This window comes from Telmatherina bonti (assembly GCF_933228915.1).
Source record: "Telmatherina bonti genome assembly, chromosome: 4".
NCBI classification, from domain to species: Eukaryota; Metazoa; Chordata; class Actinopteri; order Atheriniformes; family Telmatherinidae; genus Telmatherina; species Telmatherina bonti.
The window spans coordinates 36519843-36534921 of NC_136622.1; the positions used below are offsets into that span (position 1 = coordinate 36519843).

The following is a 15079-nucleotide window of genomic DNA, read 5'->3' on the forward strand; positions in this document are numbered from 1 at the left end:
CTGCACGATTGAAAGTCAGGACCATTCAGCAGAGATTTCTTCCCAAATCCTATCAAAACATGCAGATGTAAAGTCTTTGACATTTTCTTTGGAAAAATATGCGCACCTTTGCCTTCTTTAAAACTTTGGCTATGATTTTTTTTTTTTTTTTTTTTATTACCTTCAGCAAAACAAAACAACATTGCATTATAGCTGGGAAAGTTATCTTTTGGTGTTTCTTCTTCTATACCCAACGGTGTCACCCTGACATGCAAGCAGCCATTCTTCTACTGGTAAAATCTGGCAACATTGTGTTACTTAAATACTCTACAAATCTCTTTCCCCATTTTTTATTTGTTTGTTTATCTATTTAAGTGAAAACTAACAGAGTTTATGAAGACCCTAAAATCACATGTTTGGAATTTCTTTCCGTTTACAGGTTATGTAACACTTTCTGACCAACTGGATCTTTTTCTCCCCTCTTTCTTTAAAAAACAACAGATCAGCTGTTGTCCTCCTTAAAGGGGTCCTATGATGGTATTTGGAGTTTTCTGAGCTTTCTACAGTGTTACAGTGTTGAATCCTCATCAGACATGTGAACGGCACTGTTTTTTATCACCTAAACGCATGTTTGAGTTTGAGTTTGAGTTCCAGCACGCTCTCCGTTCGGTTTCCATGGTGACGAAAAACGCGTGGTTTTAGAGTTTTTTTTCTACGTGGAAATCCTTGTGACGTCCCGGGGGATAAGGTTCGGTGATTGGTTACCTTCTACTGGTTAACAAGGGCATGTACAAATACATCAGGCGGGTGGAAACCGTGGGATAAAGTTATTTCCAACGATGGCTGGTGAGTTTACCAAAGAGAGACATCCTGCTGCATTCGTTGCTGTGGGTTGCTGTTTTCCACTTCGTTTTCAGGCTCTGATTCAGGTTCCAACATGTAGGGCTGTATGCTGTGTGTTGACATTGTATTTTGTTTTTTTTATTGAGTTCATATGAGCCTAATCCTTCTGTTTATGAGACGTTACAATGACGGTGAAAGCAGGTGCGGTGCGCGCTCCCGATGTAGTGCAGTGGCGGGAGGCGGGGCTTAATGCGGAAGAGTCTCAGTCCACTCGTTTTGCCCGCAGGCTGATCTGACAGCCTACGGAGAGGGTCGGTCTGAAGTAAATAAAGCCATTTGTGACAATAACTCCATCAATCCCAGTCCTTCTGGGCTCAGAAATAAAAATAAATTAGCCTGAAATGCACAGAATAGTTCCACTTTAAGTTTGACGTGCAGCTTTCATGTTAGACCTTGTGCATGACATGAAACCTCGTTAAAACAAAGCAGAAGGAATAAATATACAAGCCGGTAAACTCCAGCCTGTGACTAAAAACTTCTCAGACCCGCAGAGACCGAAAAAGGTCTCAACTTGTTTTGGACTGGAACTGGAATGAATCCTTTATCCACCGATGACCTTCAGGCTTCTGTCTCCGGAGAGGCTGCACCCTTCCTGTTTCATTAATATGATTGTCAACACCTTTAATTTCCTGTCTGTCAGTCACGCTCCGTCCCTTCATTTAACCTCCACTTTCTCTTATCGTCCACATCTCCCCCCCCGCTTCCCTGTCGAGCTTTTTCTGCCAGAATATCTCGTCTTTTCCTCTCATGCTCGTGTTTCTGCATGTCATCCTGCTTTGTTTTCTTCTGACCTCTCCTCCAGCTTCTTCTCTCCATCTTTAAAGCTTTCTTTCCATCTGTAATCCATCTTGCTGCATTAGAGCACTACGTAACTTTCATTTGTAGCCATTTGGAATTAACTGGGATTTCTGACATTTCCAGTTATTATGTGATTATTTTGGGGTCACTGATGCTCCCTGCAAATCCTGGAATGCAGTTAAGTAATCATTCACAGGTTCCTCTCTGCTAGAAAATCACATGTAGCTCATGAAGACGTTGCTGTTGAAAGACTTGAAAGACATGTTTGCTTTTTCTCATCGTCCAACCAGGTTAAATCTTTCATTGTGACTTGTGAAACTGTGCGAGTCCATGTGTGCAAACTGACATGCAGACATGGTGAGACTCCGACAGAAAGGTGAATGTTTCCACCTACAGCCTCGGCATCTCCAGCGTTAAGAGACAGTAAAGAAAAATCCAGAAGATCTGAAAAAGCTTTGAAGAGTTTTGAGTTCTTGCTGAGTTTAGACGACATTAAACTTTGAACATTTGGACTGGCCTGATGTGTTTTCTGACAGTTGAAAGGGATTTCTTCATGTACAGAGAAGTGTGGATGGTTGGACTTTGGCTGAAAAGATCAACGTTGATCATTTACAACTCGACCTGTTTTCATTTCAGTTCTATTAATGACTTTATATGTTTATTTATGTTTGCTGCTGTTATGTTGCTAGAATATTGATAAGTTATATTTATTTTATCTAAACTACATATTTATATCTCCTATATATCTCTCTTTCTAATGTCTCTTTCAGAGTCCTCTCCCTCCTGAAGTTAGTTGGACTTCCAAATTCACCAGGAAATTTATCAGGTCCACCTTTACTACAAGGTTGGATCCAAAAACTGCACTAAATCTTAGTTTTACAGATTCTACAACAACGAAATATTCATCTGATTTTGCTCCATATTGACATGAAGCATCATAAAGTTCCACCTCATCACCATGAGAATCTCCCGTTCCACCTCATCACCATGAGAATCTCCCGTTCCACCTCATCATGATGAGAATCTCCCGTTCCACCTCATCACCATGAGAATCTCCCGTTCCACCTCATCACCATGAGAATCTCCCGTTCCGCCTCATCACCATGAGAATCTCCCGTTCCACCTCATCATGATGAGAATCTCCCGTTCCACCTCATCACCATGAGAATCTCCCGTTCCACCTCATCACCATGAGAATCTCCCATTCCACCTCATCACCATGAGAATCTCCCGTTCCACCTCATCACGATGAGAATCTCCCGTTCCACCTCATCACCATGAGAATCTCCCGTTCCACCTCATCACCATGAGAATCTCCCGTTCCACCTCATCATGATGAGAATCTCCCGTTCCACCACATCACGATGAGAATCTCCCGTTCCACCTCATCATGATGAGAATCTCCCGTTCCACCACATCACGATGAGAATCTCCCGTTCCACCTCATCACCATGAGAATCTCCCGTTCCACCTCATCACCATGAGAATCTCCCGTTCCACCTCATCACCATGAGAATCTCCCGTTCCACCTCATCACCATGAGAATCTCCCGTTCCACCTCATCATGATGAGAATCTCCCATTCCACCTCATCACCATGAGAATCTCCCGTTCCACCTCATCATGATGAGAATCTCCCGTTCCACCACATCACGATGAGAATCTCCCGTTCCACCTCATCACCATGAGAATCTCCCGTTCCACCTCATCACCATGAGAATCTCCCGTTCCACCTCATCACCATGAGAATCTCCCGTTCCACCTCATCATGATGAGAATCTCCCGTTCCACCACATCACGATGAGAATCTCCCGTTCCACCACATCACCATGAGAATCTCCCGTTCCACCTCATCACCATGAGAATCTCCCGTTCCGCCTCATCACCATGAGAATCTCCCGTTCCACCTCATCACCATGAGAATCTCCCGTTCCACCACATCACGATGAGAATCTCCCGTTCCACCTCATCATGATGAGAATCTCCCGTTCCACCTCATCATGATGAGAATCTCCCGTTCCACCACATCACGATGAGAATCTCCCGTTCCACCACATCACGATGAGAATCTCCCGTTCCACCTCATCACCATGAGAATCTCCCGTTCCGCCTCATCACCATGAGAATCTCCCGTTCCACCTCATCACCATGAGAATCTCCCGTTCCACCTCATCACCATGAGAATCTCCCGTTCCACCTCATCACGATGAGAATCTCCCGTTCCACCTCATCACGATGAGAATCTCCCGTTCCACCTCATCATGATGAGAATCTCCCGTTCCACCTCATCATGATGAGAATCTCCCGTTCCACCTCATCATGATGAGAATCTCCCGTTCCACCTCATCATGATGAGAATCTCCCGTTCCACCTCATCATGATGAGAATCTCCCGTTCCACCTCATCATGATGAGAATCTCCCGTTCCACCTCATTCCAAAGCTGCTCTGCTGGATGTAGATCTGGTGACTGTGGAGCCGTTGGAGGACAGTGAACTCATCGTCATGGTGGAGATGATGTGAGCTTTGTGACATGGTGCATCATCCTGCTGGAAGTTTCCAACAGAAGATGCTACACTGTGCTCAGAAAGGGATGGACATGGTCAGCAGCAGGACTCAGGGAGGCTGTGGAGGTTAAACCAGGTCATGTTGGGACTAATGGGACCAAAGTGGGACAAGGAAATCCCAGTGACTACTCAGACCAACATTATGTCACACTGAGTGTCGCTTTTTCCTTTACTTTTGTTCTGCCCTGTGATTGGCTGATAGAATCATTGGTGCGGTAAGTGTAGAAACATGTAAAAACATTGTTTTCTGTCCTCTGTAAGAAACAGAAAATAAATCAATTCAAGCTTTTCTCCTTGTAAGAGTGGCTGCTGGGTGGTTCCTCTTCCACTTCAGGTGTTTTCCTCTTTTCAAAGTTAATTTCTGTTTCAGTCTGAGCTTATTTGCATGTCTTTATGTCTAATTTTCTTGCTTTTCTCCTCCTTTCAGCCCTGAAGAACCAAACAGAGAAAACAGAAACAGAGCAGGCATCACAACGCCGCAGCGGCACAAAGAACATCCTTCCCAGCAGGAACGTCTGTCATGCTGAGATAAACTCCACCTGCTGAAGCTTTCAGATGTTCTTTCTCTTCTTTCTGTTATGACTCTTCTTCCTTCAGTCCGGAAGGGAAGTAGCAGGATACTTTTCAAGCTGCACTTTTGATGTGTGGAAACCTTTTAAGCTACAGCCCAAAGTTAGACACATTAAGTCCGGTGGGAAAGTGTGTGACTGCTACTGTACGTACGTCTGACCTGTTTTCATACCTGCTTTTCTTTTATCTGGAAACTCATCATGGACATTCCTGGACCTTAAAGCTCCCGGGAGCGTCTCGGAAACATTTCACTTCACCTTGCTTTATATCTCAGTCACAAGAAACTTCAGTCTGAATGGACAAAAACTGCTGCAGACGCATCAAAGAAGTCGCTGTTGGAGAAGGTGGAAGAGCAAGAGGTCACAAAGGACTAAACATGCGGCAGTTTTGTTGTTGATGGATCGTTCCCTCTTTCCGCTGGGAATTCTGGAAAATTAGCATCTCAGTTTGGTCTGGTCTCAAACTGCTCTTTACTCTAACCACCTGGACGACGTCGCACATTTTCGGGAGTTTCTTTCCCATCGCCATCCGTCTCCTAAACAGAAATAAGGACACACACACACACACACACACACGCTACTGCTTCACAATAAATCAAGATGCAGTACATTTACAGGATGTACGAGATCGTAGAAATCCTCCGTTCCGCTGCAAAACTGAGTGCAAAAAGCAGCTGTATAGCTCAACACACACATAATAATAACAATAATAATAATAATAATAATAATAATAATAATAATAATAATATAATATTAATAAAAAATAATGATTATAATTATAATAATAATAATGTTGTTATTATTATTATTATTATTATTATTATTATTATTATTATTATTATTATTCATGATAATAATAATAATAATAATATTAATATTAATAAAAGTGACCTGAAGCTGAATTGCTCACTATGGGCGATATTTCCTGAAACAAGCAATGACTAACGAGACTGAAGAAGAAAAAGTTTAACGGCGTGTTCAGACCAAACCCAAACGTGTGTTCAACACCGTAACTGCTTTAACTTTGGCGTTCTAACGGAACGTGTAGAACACTCACATGGCGCACATTTTCACCAGAATATATAGCAGCAGCAGGAGCAGCCAGAAATCCCGCATTGTGCCGCATCACTTCCTGAATGGCCTGTCCGCTTTCACACTGCCTGCAAACTGAACCAAGGTCAGTTTGGTTTCCATCAGAGTTGGTGAGCAACATGAAGCAGAGCAGGTTTGTTTAAAGAGGCCCAAACGGTACCAGGTGAAGACAACTTCTCTCTCTTTCCAACAGGCTCAAACATCCTCCGAAGCCAACGAGGAAAAGCAGACTCATGTCTCATTATTTAATCCAGTTCTTTAATAAAGTGCCGTTCAGTGGCTGGAAGGTCTTCCAAATGCTGAAGTATCAAACAAATGCCATGAAACAGAGCAGATGAAAGATTGTACGATGAGTTTCCTCCACTATCAAGCAAAAGGAAAAGCCACAGGAAATGCAGAAGCTAATGAAGAAGCAGCTGCCTGAGGCGGGAAACGTCTACATGTTGGTCTGACAGCAGCGACTTCCGGATGGGTTTTCCACAGCGGGAGGAAAGCGGTCCTGGCGCGGCGGTAGGAGGGGTCACAGGCTGAAAATATTTACCCAGAGGCGGTTGTTGCATATTTGATCAGAGAAACCATCAATTATTCCAGCTTGTGGAAAGTTGAACCAGAGTGAAGTTACCTGAGATAGAAGCACGAGGCTGTCCATGTCTCCACTGCAGTACATGCCTTCTTAAAAGACTGTCTTCCAGCATATTATAGAGAGGATGGTGAAGCTGCAATGTTGCATATTTATAAACTCGTTCAGGAAATGATCAGATTTACCTGAGAAATAAACTGAGATAAACAGGACAAGGAGAGGAGACATTTCTACAGAACAGTTCTGTTAGATAGACGTGACCATTTTAGATTTTATAAATATCTTATTTTTATTTCATATTTTATAAATATTTTATTTTATTTTTATTTCATATTTTATAAATATTTCCACTGAATATCCATTCATCCATCTTTCATCCATTCATCCATCTTTCATCCATTCATCCGTCTTTCATCCATTCATCCGTCTTTCATCCATCCATCCATCCATCCGTCCATCCATCCATCCATCAATTCATCATCCATCCATCTTTTATTCATCCATCCGTCTTTTATTCATCCATCCATCCATCCATCTTCATGCCACTTATCTGGGGTCGGGTCGCGGGGGCAGCAGCCTAAGCAGGGAAGCCCAGACTTCCCTCTCCCCAGCCACATTTGCCAACTCTGCGGGGGGGATCCCGAGGCGTTCCCAGGCCAGCCGAGAGAAGTAATCCCTCCAGCGTGTTCTGGGTCTTCCCCGGGGTCTCCTCCCAGAGGGACGTGCCTGGAACACCTCACCAGGGAGGCGTCCAGGAGGCATCCTGACCAGATTTCTATTGAATAGATAAAAATAAAATAAAAACACACGATAAAAAGTTAAATATTATTAAAAACAAGGACTAGTTTCTTTACATGTTTGTAGAAGTAAAATGTTTTTTAATAATTCCTGCATCAGAGGGTTAAATTTCAGTCTGCTTCGTTTGACCGGCTTTTATCAACCTTTTCAGCGTCTAAAACGTCATGTAAAAACATTTTATGTCTTTTCTTAACTGTAATAATCAGTATAAATGATAAATATGTAAAGACCAGGACACTCTGATTTGATTGAATAATAAAAATAAAAGCTGAAGATTTATTGTTTTTAAATGTCTTTGAGACAAAACCAGTCCAGCAGGCAGAACAGGGATGTGTGGTGGGCTTCCCAGTGTCTCCCAGTGGCCTCTTCATTCTTCTGAGTCCATTACTTCGACTTAAACTGATCATTAAGCAGCCATCTCATCCAGGTCTGCACTGGTGTCTGGCCATGCAGACAAAGCGTTTTGATGCTTCCAGGCTTCCATAGCAGCGAGACCTGTATCCTAACCTCTCCCTCCCAGTTCAGGTCCTTTCCTGGGACAGAAATTTGTCTGTTAGATGCATTTTGTTTTCCTCGCCTTCATTCATATTTTATATCAGTTTTCGCTTCATTCCCATCTTTGTCTGCAGTTATCTGTGTCTGCCCACATTTCCTCATCTATTCTGTCATTTTTATCTCCATCGCTTGGCCCCCCACCCCCTCCGCCTGCAGATGTACGCTTCATTCATTCCTCTCGCTTCACTCGAAGCCTGCTTTATGAAAAACGATCCATCAAACGTGTCGCTTCTCTTTGGCCCTCCATTCCCGTTTGTCTGTAGCTTCTTGTTGTTCTTCGTTATCCTTGTCACCCTGGATGCCGTTCCGGTGATGTTTAGTATCCCTGCTGCATTTCTTCTCTCCTTCCTGACAATTTGCATGTAAATGAAACATCCTGATGAGGAATACAGCCGAAGAGAGTCATTGATTATGCACTTTATATTGGGGAATACTGAACAGGGTGAGCGCTGAGGCGATTATCCAGCCCAGATCCGTCTCCCCTGTGTGTTTCAGTGTCAGGAGTGAAATGAGTTGTTATGTACTATAAGAATGAAGTCATGATGCTCGAGCCAAACATCAGTATCTTTTCTGATTTCTGCAGGTGTTTCGTCTCATGTAGCTTACAGTCGGATTCAGTTATGATTCAGGATGCTTTGATTAGATTATTAAACAATTAACAGGACTTTTAACGCATCTTTTCCCCCATTTAGAGGTTTTATACAACTTTATGCCCCATCCAGCATCCATTCATTCAAGTCACCTGTTTTTCTCCACTAATATTAGTTATTAAATATTTATCAACATATTTTTCATTCAGGCTTTACGGCAGGGATATGAATCTCCAGTCCTCGAGGGCTGGTATCCAGCTTGTTTTTGTTGTTTCCCTGCACCAACACAACTGGTTTAAATCAAATGGCTCTAACAGCTTTTTGTCACCCTGTTCAGTCATTTCAGCCAAGTGTGTTGGAGCACAGAGACAAAAAAAACCTGCAGGATGCTAGTCCTCGAGGACTGGAGTTTCACACCTGTGGTTTAAAGTTTTCAATGGAATCTACAGGATAAATGTGTTAGCATCCGTTAGCATAACCAGCTCCTCTGACTGGGTGGAAATGGAGCTGCTGTCACATGTTTGTTGGTTCACTGTTAGATTTTATTTAGGTGTTCATCAGTTTTTATATGCAGCAAGTCTCATCAATGTCTCATGTACATAAAAAACAAAATACCTCCAAACGGTGCCTTCAGGTGCCAGCTTCCTGCTAGTACCTAGCTGCTGCCTTCCTGCTAGTAGCTAGCTGCTACCTTCCTACTAGTAGCTTGCTGCTAGCAGGAAGGTAGCAACTAGCCGCTAGCAGCTAGTTGCCAGCTTCCTGCTAGTGCGTAGCTGCCAATATCCTGCTAGTAGCTAGCTGCTACCTTCCTGCTAGTATCTAGCTGCCAGCTTCCTATTAGTAGATAGCTGCCAATATCCTGCTAGTAGCTAGCTGCTACCTTCTTGCTAGTAGCTAGCTGCTACCTTCCTGCTAGTAGCTAGCTGCCAATATCCTGCTAGTAGCTAGCTGCTACCATCCTGCTGGTACCTAGCTGCCAGCTTCCTGCTAGTAGCTAGCTGCTACCTTCCTGCTAGTATCTAGCTGCCAGCTTCCTACTAGTAGATAGCTGCCAGCTTCCTGCTAGTAGCTAGCTGCTACCTTCTTGCTAGTAGCTAGCTGCTACCTTCCTGCTAGTAGCTAGCTGCCAATATCCTGCTAGTAGCTAGCTGCTACCATCCTGCTGGTACCTAGCTGCCAGCTTCCTGCTAGTAGCTAGCTGCTACATTCCTGCTAGCTCTGTTTACTGTTTGCAGCCCAGATACTTGAGAGCAGTTTTCTTAGTCCAGGTCCAGGAACCACTGCATTCTTACTTTAGCACATCTGAACTTGACAAATTCAGTTAAGGTTCATGCGGTGCATTGGAGTTAGGAAGATCTGAAATTTGTAGGGCAGAGGTCTGACAAACACGGCTTTACAGGGACTTTACTGATTCTGTGATTATTATTGAAAAATAATAATTTCGGAGCATTTCTGAAGCGTAATTCAATCAGCACGTGTTGCAACTCCATGATTTCTGGATGTTTTTACACCTGAGAGGGAAACAGTGAAAACTTGGCTCCATTGAAGACATGGGTCACCAGCACCAGTCCTGAAAGGCTGCAGGTTTTAGTGTTTCCCTGCTACAACACACTTGATTAAAATGAAAAGGTTCTCCAGCAACTTGTTGTTCTTCTTCTGCACCTGCCTGGTAATGAGTCATTCATTTGGGTCAGGTTTGTTGCAGCAGGGAAAGCCTAAAACCTGCAGGGTGGCAGCTCGGAGTATCACCGCTTTTCTACATGTGTGTAAAAAAGGAAAAAACTTGTATTTTGATTGGGAAGAGTCATCACCTTGGTAACAGGGATTCTTTATTCGTCATGTCCCACCAGGAGCCCGTCAGTCATCAGCAGGGGCCGGTTAGATGCTGACGTTAAACCAAAATAAACAGATTTTCTCTTTGCTTTGCTGTAAACAAAAACCTGAAGGAGAAAAACTGGAAATGGAGCAAAGGCAGCGGTGAGTTTTCCTGCCTCAGAGAGTTTCCTGACCATCTGTTCAGTCCTGTTGCCACAATCCGTCGCTCCGCTTCTCCCTTAAACTCTGTTGCTCCTGAAAACCAGACAAGAGGAGGAACGTTTGGTCCTAAAGCGCTCCTGTTTAGTGGCTGATCCTGACGGGTGGTGCTCTCATCCTGCAGCGTTCCCCTCACATTTACTCCCCTGTCACGTTTCTGTTCGCCTTGTCCGTCCGTCTCTGTCTGTCTGTTTTTCTTGGATGTCTCTTTGCCCTTATCGCCTTCTGTCAGTCATGCCGGTGGGTCGAGCCTTATTTGGTATTCCCTCAGCAGCGACTGCCAGCTGGCGCTCAGTCACATGTTTAAACACAACCAGCAGTGATCCTTCACCTTTCCCGGGTTGTAAATGCAGCGTCATGCTGGCGTCTCCATGCAGACACCCTCACCCTCCTCGCTACCATGACATGACATGAAGGAAGACGTGCTCTGGGTGTGTTGGATATGTCACAGCCATGTTGTGTGAAACCACACACACACACACACACACACACGTCTCATTTGGTGTTTTGGCTCATCGGCTTTCCTCGGGGAGTGGTACACACTTAATGGAGTTCAAGGTGCCTTTTTAGTGGAATTCTTCTCCTCCTGCAGAGTGGTGTGATTAGTTAGAGCCGCGTTACTCAGGTGCTTCAGGTGGCTGGTTGGAAACTCAATAACATGCAGAGAACGGCAACTTGTTGACACACTGGTAATCCATGACTAAATTATGCGTATAGGAAATACATTTAAATCACCAGATGGGCTTTTTATGTCATTATAAATAAATGTACACATAAATTAACATTTTATTTTCCTCAGTGTTCAGGAGGAATGTCATCCAAACCTAAAGATGTGTTTATTTATTTTATTTTCTAATATTAAGCTGGAAAAGAGTCTCTGATGCAGCGCAGCTGGCAAACTGACAACTTGATCTTCCTGATGTGCAAAGAGATGAAGTCCATTTTCACCCAGATCGCCGTTTTCAGGAATAGATTAGCATTTTATCATCTGCAGGAATGAATTGTTTGGTGGGGTTTTTTCAGTAAAACGGAAGCTTTTAATATTTTATGACACAATATTCAAAAAATTATATTTTTCTTGTTAGTTTTACCAAAAAATAACTTAAAAGTTAATTATTAATGTTTACCTGATCAAATATTTACACAATTATCTAATCAGCCAGTCATACGTCAACTCAGGACATGTGGTCGTGAAGATGAAGACTTGCTGAAGTTCAATCTGAGCATCAGAAGGAGGAAGAAAAGAGATTAAGGAGGCTTTGAACGAAGAACAGGAAGTCCAGTCAGCACTGGTTCCAACCCAGAACATCATCTCTGAACACACAACCCATCCAGCCTGGAAGCAGATGGTCTCCAGCAGCAGAAGACCACAGCGGGTCCCTCCTGTCAGTAAGAACAGGAACCACCGTTCTGATAACGGGTCGTAACAGTCCGCTTCTGGAGCAGGCTGTACAGAATGTCTATGTGAGGCACGATGCGATGGCGAGGTTTCAGGAAGAACATGAAAGCGTAGCGGTGGTATTTATATCCAACCACATTGAGTTTTGGGTGCCAGATATCCGCACCCCGACCAGATACTATCTTATGTATTGTAGTGAAGCAAGTGTACACGTACAACTCAGAGCAAAAGTCTATCGGCAAAGATTTTTGCACCTTGTTCTGGAAACACGTCACCGAGTAGTAAGTTTTTACAATAGATCACCATAAGAACTTTACTCACTAACTATATATCTATTTAGCTAATCTCTAAATACGTATACTCATATTTAAAATTATTTTATTGAATTATTTATTTTCTTTTGCAGTGGTGAGTGGTGGGGCGGCGCCCTAGCGCCCTCTATTGGCCATTTGCCACTGCTGGTTAGCTCCTGTTCGCCTTCGGTTAGCTCTGTTAACTCTTAGCTACAGGCAGGTGGGAGTTCACTAGATGTCAATCATCTGCCCCCATGCTCAAAGCCCCCTTCTCAGCTCCACCTCTTTGCCCGTTTTTGTATTTTTGACACGCATGACGCTGCCAAGATGGCGATGGTAGGAACCGCCCAATGACATCCATTTCAGCTCTTCAGAAACCTACGGGTGACGTCACAGAGGCTCCGCCTATCTTTTAAATGCAGTCCATGTTATTGACGCAACCCGTTTATTTACATTCATGTGATCTTCACATCTTCAGCGGAGCACATGTGAAGAACATGTGAATCATATATAATTCCCATGTGGTTTATATGTGGATGTGGAGCGCACACGGCTGCTGTGTCAGGCTGGAGGCAGATGCAGAGAGGAGTAATCAGGAGGTGAAGGTGGGTCTGTGATGGGAATGTGGGGAGAGAGGAGGCGCCAGGATGGAGGAGTTTGTATTAAGGAGAAATAAATGGAGAGGAGGTGAAAGCCTCGGAAAGAAACCGAAATGTTTCAGTTTTCTGTGAGAAAATGGCCTGAAGGCTGCAGGGAAGCCGGAGGTTTGGGGAGGAAAATCAAGGAGACGCTACGAGACGTGTCTGCAGGCAGTGATATCATCCAGTCCTGTTCCTCTCCTCTTCTTTTCCCATCTTTCCTTTCACCTCACATCACTGCTTTCCTTTCCTTTATTCTGTCATTTCTCCCTGAAGCGAAGCCTCTGCAACACGCTGTGGACGGCAATAACTCTGGACTTTCACTTCCCTCCCCTGTCAAACCCCCAAACCGCCCAACACACACTGGGTTTGTCACGCTGTATCATTATCCTGTCATGAGACAGGGTGTGAATGGGTCCACGGCTCCTGCTGGGTGTGAGATGGAGACACACTGACAGGATTATAGAACCATAAGGGTGTGATGAACGTGTTCTGACAGAAGAGTTCACCCAGACGTCTCTCGTCACCGGTCAGACGTTGACTTCCTGGTTTAAATAGATGCTGATTAAACATCACACATGCAGAAACAATCAGGTTCAAACCAGAAGAGCAGGAACTCTGCAGAATGGTGGCAAACCAGAACTGACCAAACACATGTTATCAATGAAAATACTTCCAATGAAACTGGCTGATTGATCCGAGTACCATCCGGTCTGTAAACAGACAGAGCAAACACGAAGATCCATATCGGTATTCCAACTCTTCCGTCTTTGCAAACAAGAACGTTTCACTTGGATAAGACGTCATTCCCAGAACCACCTTCCAACCTCCGAGTCAACTCGAGGGCACCATGAATGATAATGCTCCGTTCAGTTTGTACGCTGAAGTCGGATTGATAACGTGCTCCATGATGGTTTTCTAAGTTTTCTGACTTTGTCAACGTGAACGTTCTCGTCTTGGTTATGACGTCATTCCCAGTTTCGACTTCTGACGAAGGAAACAGCAGCTTCCGAGTGGTAAAAACCAGACAAATGAAATGTAGGAATCAGTTTTCTCCATGTGTCAGTTTTCTGTTTAAATCTATTATAGATTTTAGATTTTTTCAGACAGCTCAAAATAGTGCCTACACACACACACACACACACACATCCATGTGTACATATACATACATACACATATCCGTGTATGCCCACACACAGGCCTACCTACATACATATACTCATAGTTACATCTTTGTACCAACATATGTGCCTTCATACATCTAACAATACTCCTGTACTCACTAGACAGGTCTGAAAAGGGTTTTCTGTTTAAAAGTAGAACAACCTGTTTTATCTCAGATATCTGAAAGAATAATGATAAATAAGCTGATTTATTTATTTATTTCTGATTATGAGTAAAATATTGAATAACGGAACCAGAACTGATCTGATCTGGAGCCGAACTCGGTCGCAGGACGACAAACTTCCATCGCATTTAAAACACTTTCTGTTACATTTGTTGCTTTTCCTGCTTTTTACAGCTTTTTGCTTTTATGTCCAAAAACACCGAATCTCCTCCGTTGTTTTGTTTAATTGTCTCTTTTCATGTTCTGTCTGTAAAACACTTGTGTTTGATAACGTGCTCCATTAATAAAACAGTGTATTCATTCACCACATCCTGCCATTTAAATAATTTGCTCCTCTTACTAAGTGAAGAGTGCAGAAATTGCTGCTTCATCTGAAGAATAAAATCTGCCTTTTATATGAGCATGAAGAGGGAAATCTGCCTATTAAAGCTTTTGAACTTCTAATTTTATCTTCACTAATGCAAAATGTTCTGAAAGTGTCGCATGAAAACACATAAAGCTCTGTTTCAGACCGGATCAAAGCTAAATGGGGTTTTGAATATAAATATTCTCAGTATAAAAGCTAATAAAAAGCTTGTTTTCTGCAACAAATAACAGTATAATATAAAACCATATCTGCTCTAATCATCCATTTTATTCCCTCCCTCTAACTAGTAGCACGTCACAACTCTATTTTCATACCTTATTTTATTAATAATAAATAATGTGATTGCTGGGATAGGCTCCAGCTTCCTGCAACCCTGAACTGGACTAAGTAGTGAAGAAAGTGGATTATATTTATATTCTATTAAGATCACGCTGTCTCGCTTATATCCGGTTCATCGCTGTGTATTTGTCTGTTCTGCAGTAAGTAGTAGTAGTAGTAGTAGTAAGTAGTAGACTCACTGGATTCCCTGTTGTGGCTACAAATACACAAAATCACATGGTGGAAACACGGTC

General features: G+C 43.2%; 1 protein-coding gene across 1 annotated transcript in view; it reads right to left on the reverse strand.

The window, feature by feature from the left end:
• The window catches only part of LOC306754581 (Ig-like V-type domain-containing protein FAM187A), a gene marked incomplete at both ends in the record, with an annotated part of 35876 nt that extends 29304 nt beyond the window's left edge, over positions 1 to 6572 (reverse strand). The window contains one exon of the mRNA XM_079238599.1: positions 6528 to 6572. Coding sequence (XP_079094725.1) covers positions 6528 to 6572 — 45 coding nt within the window. The remainder of the gene's footprint in view (positions 1 to 6527) is intronic.
• Between the last annotated feature and the right edge of the window lie 8507 nt (positions 6573 to 15079).